At 44.3% G+C, this 10,000-nt stretch overlaps 1 protein-coding gene across 1 annotated transcript in view; it reads right to left on the reverse strand.

Annotated features, from left to right (window-relative positions):
- The window catches only part of gak (cyclin G associated kinase), a 67,820-nt gene that overhangs the window by 9,555 nt on the left and 48,265 nt on the right, over positions 1-10,000 (reverse strand). Inside the window, 8 exon segments of the mRNA XM_076998826.1 lie at positions 3,907-4,040; positions 5,151-5,273; positions 5,404-5,552; positions 5,803-5,852; positions 7,185-7,311; positions 8,141-8,216; positions 9,467-9,579; positions 9,857-9,992. Of these exon segments, the coding sequence (XP_076854941.1) occupies positions 3,907-4,040; positions 5,151-5,273; positions 5,404-5,552; positions 5,803-5,852; positions 7,185-7,311; positions 8,141-8,216; positions 9,467-9,579; positions 9,857-9,992 (908 nt within the window).

A 10,000-nucleotide genomic window follows, 5' to 3' on the forward strand; every position in this document is an offset into this window, starting at 1 on the left:
GCCCCATTAATTTCAATTTCCGTCCTTCTGACGCAGACCGGTGTTACACCAGATTCTGTGACCATCGAGTTTTGTGACCACAGGGGGCGCTATTTCACAGTTCTGTTCAGAGGCACAAACGCTTTACGAATGCTACGTAAACTACGCTGATGCGCTTTCTTTACTCGTTTTGTTGGTGTCCACAAGCCAAAATATGACAGATGTTTATATTTACATTTTATCGTCTCTTAATTACATAAATGCACTTAAACAAGATTTACCATCCCCTCACCATTGCAGCCAACAAAGAAATCATGAATGGGATGTACAGGTGAGCCTTTTTAACTGGGGTCACCAATTCTGACGGCAGCCATCAGAATATGTGACCCCACTGAATCTCCAGGTAACAATAGTACACCGTGACCCCACAATAACAGAAAACAATGAAAAAATAACCCTAACCTTTTATTAGTCTATATTTAAACTAGGGGTGGGACGCGATTAAAAAAATTAATCAAATTAATCAGAAGCTTTGTAATTAATTAATCGAAATTAATCGCATTTTAATCGCATTTCAGTATTTAACATGAGAAATATTATTTAAGTTTGAATGATGAATGAATCAATGAACATAATCATAACTTCAACATCTTGTTTATTTTTCCACCAGTCTACTACACAGACCAATAGATGAGTGCAGAAAACAGTTCAGAACACTGGAAATTCTGACCAAAAATGTTGTTTAATTTTGGGAGTTTTGCTCAGGATATTGGAAGAAGTGAAGTAAATCAGAAGATGTTTTTAAATACCATTTTAGATGGTATATTTTTCTTTAATTTCCCAGGCCTCTGCCACAGGCATCTCCATAGTGCCTAGAAGTGGTCTTCTGCATGCTCAAAGCAAATGACTGGATCTTCATCATCTATAGATTCATCATCTATAATATGAGCCGTCACACCAAGATAATTCTTTTTGCTAACAGAGGTCCAGTGATCCCCAGTCAGAGCCACATTTGTGGCGCTTTTCACAATAACCTGTTTTACTTCCCTTCCCTCATCATACAGCTGCTGGATTTTCTTCGGCATTGTCTTTCTGGGGTGAGTTTCCCAAAACGTTCTTAGCGCCAAGTACTTCGTAACCTCATTCTTACGTACGAGGTTAAGAAGTACTTAACGCTAATGTTTTGGAAAACTCACCCTTGGACGGTAGTTCGTAACTTGCATCAGTTGACGCAATGTGCAGCGCTTCTTGTAAGTCTTTATCTTCGACCACAGAGAGCGAACAACACTGTAAATAATGTGACGCGTCATGTATAAACGTGGGGCGGAGTCGCGCGCTACGGTCACAACATGTTTTGCGTTGAGGTGGTAATGAAGGGTGGAAGTGTCCTGTGATAAGCAAACTCCTTCCTAAATAAAGTGCAAATAACACTATTTTTGGTTGTACTTCCATATGTTTCTTATATTTAAATTTCCCATCCACTAGCGTAGCCTCTTCAGTCATCTCCATCATGATCTTATTGTGTGTCCATATAATCTGTATGCCTGGAACTCATGCACTGTCCAGAACAATCCACGGTGCAAAAGTGTCTCATGCGTTAAATGCGTTAAAATGCGTTAATTTTTTTAGTGCGTAAATTTTCCTGTAATTAATTAATCGAAATTAACGCGTTAAAGTCCCACCACTAATTTAAACATTTTATCCAAATGTTTAGAATAACCATTAGTAAAATGATGTAACGAAACATTCTTGTTTAAGTACATTTATGTAATTAAGAGAAGATAAAATGATCTGTCATCTTTTGGCTGGCGGACACTAACAAAACGAGTAAAGAAACGCATCAGCATAGCATTCGTAAAGCATTGGTGCCTGTAAAAAAAAAAAAGACTCGAAAAGACTTGAAATTCCAAGTTTCAGACTTGGGACTTGACTTGACGGTTGCCTGTCTTGACTCGAGACTTGACTTGAGTTGACTGTCTTTGCTTGAGACTTGACTCGGGACTTGAGGATAAAGACTTGGACTTACTTGAGACTTGCAAAACACTGACTTGGTCCCACCTCTGCTATACAATTCAGCTACTCCTGGGCTCAATTTAGAAGGTCAGGTGTAATGAATGCAGATGACAGTCAAACTATATTAAAACCATCAAAGGGTGCACTACAACTATCTCCATCTGCACAAATCTGCGGGCTGGGACAAACAAAATGCTGTGAAATTTGCAACAATCAACTGAATTATTTAATCTTGCCTTGGGCAAAGATGTGCATGTACATTTACACTTACACTATACCAAAAAGCCTTCACCAGCGTCAAACCAGAACTGTTAATTATTCATTAATCTTTACACCACAACATTTGCATACATCAGCCTATGATCTATTGCAGTCAAAAACGCAGCACTTCTCAACAAAGACAACAGAGCGACGAGTATGGTTGATGTTCATATTTCCCGTTCCTATACTAGCTATATGATTTATCCACATAACATTGCTAGAAGCCAGATCTTACGTTGATGAGATACGTATAATTTATGTTCGTGTTGTCAAGATAGGAAGAAAGTAGTACAGTACGTTCAGTGAACAAATCAGAATGAATGAGAGCCCTCAGTTCATGAACGAATCAGAGAGTGAACGAGAGCCCTCAGTTCAGTGAAGGAATCGGATGTGAACGAGAGCCCTCAGTTCAGTGAACGAATCGGAGTGAACGAGAGCCCTCAGTTCAGTGAACGAATCAGAGAGTGAACGAGAGCCCTCAGTACAGTGAACGAATCAGAGAGTGAACGAGAGCCCTCAGTACAGTGAACGAATCAGAGAGTGAACGAGAGCCCTCAGTACAGTGAACGAATCAGAGAGTGAACGAGAGCCCTCAGTACAGTGAACGAATCAGAGAGTGAACGAGAGCCCTCAGTTCAGTGAATGAATCAGAGAATGAACGAGAGCTTTCAGTACAGTGAACGAATCACTGAGCATGTGCTGTTCCCTCGCAAAAAATGTCTCCGCCTCCAGATTCACGGGTGATTTGGTGATTCACTAACCACACAGCAGTTACCCTGCCGGCCTGCATGGTCGCTGCTGAGCTCAATTACTGAACTGAAAAAGGAACGAATCAGCTGAGGAAGTGATTCGATACAGTACGTTCACTCTAATGATTCGTTCATTTGAATGAATCGTTCGCGAACAACACAACACTAGAAGAAAGTGGTTAGCTAACTATCCAGTATAGGCAACGTGAACTACTAGCAAGATACAAGTCATACCTGCCATTGTTAGCTAGTTATCTAGCTAATATAATGGACTAGTTTAATTACACACAGATTTTCTTGGTTTTCTTTTAAATGTGTTCCATTTAAAAACAGCCTCTATTGATCCGTTTGTCAGGTAAATGTTTTGACTCATAGGTCAGGACATGTTCACTTGCTAGTTTGTGTAAACAACAGTCACTTGACTAGACATCGTCAATGTTAGTCAGTTTTCTTTCTGAACTGAGATAGCTAGCATACGTTTGTTTAATTTTCCTCCATATCACATTCAAAGAAATATCCTGTGCTGTCATATAAATTTGTGATACAAGATGAATCTTTGTTAAACCCCAAGGTAAATTTAAAATTATATTTAATCAAGAAATATCTCAGATGCTAACTAATTTGTTGCTTAAAGATATCTAGTTTTGTTTAAGTACTGAAATGTCCTCTGATCGAAGCTCAAACAATGTTACTACTTCTTAAATTGTACAGATTTGGCATCTTAGATTTTACATTGTCATACCAACAAAGCACCTTTGAATGTGAAGGGGGGATCTGAGTCCAATATAGAGAACACACAAAAGAGCATTACAGAGCACAGTAGTGTTTGGAAATGACCTCTTGGGAACTCTGAAGGTATGATTTGAAAAGAGTGTGTGTGTGTGTGTGTGTGTGTGTGTGATACCTCTTGTGTGAGGGGGCGATCCCTGGGGGGCATCGTTTCATACTGAACATGTAAACCGCAGCCTCAGCCGTGGAGAAGAGACGACAGAAGCACAGGAAAGAGCACACAACTACTGCAGAAGCAGCCCGGCCGTCCTACGGGCATGGGGTGTACACACACACACACACACACACACACACACACACACACACACACACACACACACACACACGGTATTGTTTAATTTTCCAATAAAGCCCGTTAGCATCAAGGTTTTCAGTCCTACGTGAACTGTTTGCATGTGAAGTCACAAGGCAGTATGTCAGTGTGTGCACACAGATGCGCGGGTGTGGTGTGCACACGTCTGAGTGTGCAGAGATGCACGGGTGTGGTATGTACATGCATGGTTTGTGTACATATGCATAGGTACAATATGTGTTCCACTTTAGTTACATAGAGGAGTACAATACGTTATTAGTGTGTTTTTAAAAAGTGACACTAGAAATAAAATGACTTATTAAATACACTTATATAATTACTTTTTTATTTTTTGGAAAATAAATCGTGCACAGTAGCTCACAATAATTACAGAGAAAACATGAGAAGGATGCGAATTTGTTGCCATAGATATTTGTTCTGTGTGTTGGCTCAGACTCTGTAATCGACTGTGTGTATACAGTGATTCTCATCAGGCGGTGTGTCCTGTGTTGACCTGGACGCCGTTAACCATCGGCTAGTAATTACGGCCCTGTACAGCACCATAACAGAAGAAGTCTACTTCATTCTTTTATGCTAACATTTCTGCTTTGAACACCACACATTAAGTGAGACAGGACTTCTGAAAGTTGGGGTGTGTTTGTCAGCGTACCAAAATACATTTTGAGTTTACTGGGAGGTACAATCTTTTCTGACGAGGGGGTACAGTGCCCCCTGGTGGCTGGGTGCCTGCAGTAAGTGAGAGCTGACATTGTACCACAGTTCACATCAATGTTACAGTCTCCCTGTAAGGCACATGCCAGGTCAATGCTGGCACACTATGCAGCGTGTTCACTGTGTCCAGAAATGTGCTGAACTGGTTTCATCTGGACAATCAGTCACACTGCAGCAATAATAATGAACATAGAGACATCTCTGTGTGTGCACACACTGAACTGGTTTAATCTGGGGCATCAGGATAGATGGGCGTGTACTCGCTAGACAGTGTATTATGGAGACAGTTCACTGGCTGTGTGTGTGTGTGTGTGTGTGTGTGTGTGTGTACTCACTAGGCAGTGTACGATGCAGACGTTCCTCTGGTCCTGTTTGAGCCACTGGTGCATGCTCTTACAGATGCCATACAGGTTAGTCAGAGTGGGACCGCGTCTGACCTGCCACCCACACTCGGATACCTAGACACACACACACACACACACACAGAGAGAAATCTGAGTTACATGCATCACTACTAACTGGTAAGATCTGTGCAGGTGTCGCCCTGCCCTGGAGCTCCTCCTACTAGAGTGGGCGGAGCCATCTCACCCGGTGGTGGAAGCGGGCGGGGCGGTAGGAGCGCTTGGACAGGTTGTAGACGGCGTAGTGGCCCGCGTGACGGGAGTCCAGGAACAGACGAACCTCCTCTATGTTGTTCTTAATCGCAGACTCCACCCCCTCTGCTGGGAAAGACATGACTGCGCACACACACACACACACGCACGGGACACACACACACACACACACACACACACACACACACACACGCACGGGGCACACACAGAAAGGTCTCATTTGGTCAAATGCGTACAAAGTCTAAGTGTTAACAGTAGTATGAGAAGAGTTCCCATTACTGGAAGGAAACTGACAGCAACACAATGAGAAATCTACAGCTTCTGTGTTTGTGTGGACGTGTGTGTGGACGTGTGTGCATGGGTAGACCCTTACCTGCTATTCTGGAGGTGATGTAAGACAGGTCCAGGTCCCCTTTAGCATAGCTGGACACACACAAATTCAGAAATGCTCCATTAACCTGCATCCCCACACTCAAACCTTCAGCTTACGTGTGTGTGTGTGTTCCCTGCAGGACTCCCATCACACAGTGTTTCCAGTTCACTCACACCTCAACACTTCCCAGTGTAGTACATGCACGCTCATGCACACACAGGCTCACACACGCACCGCGCGCTCACACACACACACCCTCACACACAGACCCCCAGGATGAGCAAGCAAGGCAAGCTAGAAGCTCCAGAACAAACAAATGACACACATCATAATCAAACAGCGGGACTTCAACCCAGAGCAGAACGAAGAGTGTGTGGTGAGAAAAGTGGGAGCAGACTGTGTTTACTGACAACACTACGAAGCCGGGATGGTGAGTGTGACGGACGGCACGCACGCTCGCAACACTGGTGCACACACAGCGATGGCCTATAGTTACCTGGGGCTGTTAGAGGTGGGCGGAGTTACACGACCACGACACGAGATTCAGGAACGAAACCAACAAATAAAATGATAAATAAAAAAAAACAATGGCATCAACAGAACGGAACAATGGCAGAACACAGACAGAGACGGGGCAGGAATGAACAAATGAGAACGACAATGATGGGACGACTGCACGAGCACAACTGCAGCCTGAGACAGGAGGGGATCTGATCCATCCTTGGTTTCAGACTCTGAGCATGCTGGGACAGCCGTGCTACTGCTCGTCCTGAGGGCTCCCTGCGTTCCCGGCGATAGACACCGGTGTGGCCCGGTCACACTGACGGTCTGTTCAGCACAGAACTCTGACCACAGTCCAGGTGCCACTGGATTAAACCACTTCTACAAACTCAGCCTCGATGATTCCAGGGTTCCTCTAACTCCAGAAGCAGAGTGGGTAACTGAGGAACAACTAAACAGATCCACCACACAAGTATGGCAGGAATAGGCAAATCGTGCCACAGAATGCATGAAAAAGCAGGTCAAAAGTCACACGCAGGCCATGAGGGAGGGGGTGGAATAAGGACTGGAGGTGTGCTGCTGTTTGGGGATGTGACTGGAAGACTGTATATCCAGACTGGCGAAGATTAGAGCAGATGGTTCTGGCACCGACTCAGTCTGGCTCTGACCAGCTCCATGTACCAAGCACCTTACAACTGGGCCGATACAAGGGCAGATAACGTTTCTTTAAGATATGGTATACTCCAAGTATACTTTAGCAGTTATATACACTCAAAAGTATCCATTCCTCTCTTTACAGGGGAGTGTCTTGATATGCACTTAAACTCTAAACAAAAATACATGCAAAACACAATCAGTCCAGTAAGGCACGTGTCTCTCACCTGGCCACAGACTGGATGACTTTAGAGGAAGTGTCCTTGATGTTGGTGAGAAAGCGTTCAGTTCCACCTTTAAGAATGTCCAGGAAGCCCCCGCCCACTCCCTGATCCGAGTCAGCATTATACACACCTACACACACACACACACACACACACACACACACACACACACACACACACACACACACACACACACACGGGTAACCTAGCCATGTGCTTTGAAACAGATGGTGGACAGTATCAAAATCTTGTTAGGAGACAGGAAGAGAAACCTATAACGTGGTCACAGTAGAGATTTAGTAGACATTTATATTCATTTACTGAATATGAGGTTACAAGAGACACTGTAATATGCACTTATCAATATGGCTACAGTAGACACACACATATGCTGAATTTCAATGCTAGACGTTTCATCTGAATAATCATTTTACATTACATTTACGGTATTTAGCAGACGCTCTTATCCAGAGCGACTTACAAAGTCGCTTCACACATTATTTTAAGGACACACAGTGGCTACTCTAAGATCACTGTTCCCATCCAAACCTACAGAAACAGGATGAAACTGGGTTCTTAGAGATGTTTCTGAAAACAGAAGACCAAGCCCAGTCTCTTCTGCAGTGGGATATGTTGGGTTCCTAGAACCCCCTGACCACCTGGACCAACCATCTACAAACAGAATGGTCCCTGTACAGGACCAGACCACAGAGTCCAGGACCAGACTGCACCCTCAGTGGGGATTCTGCACTGAAACTGGTGATCAGTCTACAAATGTACTAAATGTTTGTTTTTGAATACCGACCACATTTTTGGTTCAATCGCTAAATTTCTCACTGATCAAATTACCACTTGAACCTACAGTAAGCAGGAAGACACTAACAGAGTGTGAGGATGAGCACATACACAGGAAACCACACACCGCCCAGTTAGCCCATACACACGGAGTTGGAGCTCACCTGCGTTGTGCATGTTGTTGGCCTGCAGGGGGAGCTGTGTCGTGGTGCTTCCAAACCCTCCATTCTGTTCCAGCAGCTGCAGAGATTCATAACCATCAAACGCAGGCTTGAGGCAATGACATATCCTCAGCACGTTCATCCCGACCCAGATACCCCAGGCTCAAGTACCCCGCACTCAGATACCCCACAACCAGTCTGATCCAGCTCCACTCAGAACAGCTCTGCGTCTCCCATAGTAACCCTGCGGAGAAGAGTGTGTGTGTGTGTGTGTGTCCTCACACTACACACAGAGCAGTTGTTGATGTCTGGAGTGCGGGAGAGAGGAGGAGCTAAACACTCCAGACCAAATCCCCCACCCGGGTTTATGTGTGTGTGTGTGTGTGTGTGTGTGTAATCTTCCCAAGCCCCATCTCCCCTGTATGTGTACAGTCTAATAATCTCTTATCCAAGAGGAAACACACTGCTTAACGCAGATCAGCTCAACCTAAAGCTTCTGTCACACACACAGTAAACTCCCCTATATCCACACATAAGAGCAGCGTTAGTGCGATCTACATCCTAATTTACAGCAGCTCCACCCAGCACCACCTGCTCAACATCACAAACACACTGACTCACTCCGAAACGAAGAGCTTACTAAATCTCATTAACGTGGAACACAGGTTCTAACTTGCTGTGAGAGGCATTGTGTTAGTGAGTCTCTCTTTCCCCCTCCTTCCCTCCCTCCATCTTTCTCTACCTCTCACTCTCTCTCTCTCTCTCTCTCTCTCTCTCTCCATTTATCTCTCCCTCTCTCGTTCATTGTCTGCCATCATAGTGTGACATCATTAACTCTTACATGAGGGAGGGAGAAGTCGAGAGATGAGACACATCTTTGTCTAACGATGGGAGGATGGTGGATGGAGAGAGAGAAAGAGTGAAGAGGAGAAGAGACACTGAAAGCCTCTTCAGAGAGGTATTATCAGTGAGGGAGTGTGTGTGTGTGTGTGTGTGTATCTCTCAATCAAGGTTTTGTTTGCAGTAGTGCCACAAATAAAGATGCATTCAGTGTGAGCCTATCGTCCTCTCCTCCAATCAGCTTTGCCTCTGGGAATATGCTCCACCTCCAGGCCCACCTTTTCAGTCTAAAAGCCAATCACTGAGTATCTACAGTCTGAATGACACAATAGTTGAAAACAAACCAGTGCCACTTTGAAAATGTCTGATGTGTCCCAATACTCTTCATCATTACATTATTGACATCATAACTGCATAAGTTATTTCACATTAGTTTTTGCATAAATTAACACTTATTACTATGGTAACAGGGTAGTGGTAGCGTGTTACCTCAGTGATGGGAGATTTGGGGTTAACGTTCCTGGCAGCTGCTACCTCCTGCAGCTGGTTGACCAGTTCACTGATGGACAGACGATCCTCAGGGTTCACCTTTAACATGGAGCCTAGCACACACACATCCACACACAAACACAAACACACACACAAACACTCGATTAGGCTGAACTGAAATCTTAAACATCTCATTGCCACACACAAAAGCAACAGCAAAGCTTCAGATTACAGACAGATAAAACATACACATCAGACAGACAGCTAGATATACTTATGGACACAGACAGCTGCAGTGAGGTACAGGTAGACAGACAGATGTAGTGCGATAGACAGGTGCAGTGAGCTACAGACACAAGTGAGGTACAGACAGGTGCGGTAGGTACTGACGGATGAGCTCATGGAAGACGCTGTAGCGGCTGTCATTCTGAGGGATGTTGTATTTGCCATTAACGATCTGCAGCTTGGCTCCCTCCTCAAACGGGTGCAGCTTAAAACACAACAGATATAGGATACAGCCCAGGGCCTGTGGAG

The sequence above is a fragment of the Brachyhypopomus gauderio genome, chromosome 3 (genome assembly GCF_052324685.1).
Source record: "Brachyhypopomus gauderio isolate BG-103 chromosome 3, BGAUD_0.2, whole genome shotgun sequence".
In the NCBI taxonomy this organism is placed as follows: domain Eukaryota; kingdom Metazoa; phylum Chordata; class Actinopteri; order Gymnotiformes; family Hypopomidae; genus Brachyhypopomus; species Brachyhypopomus gauderio.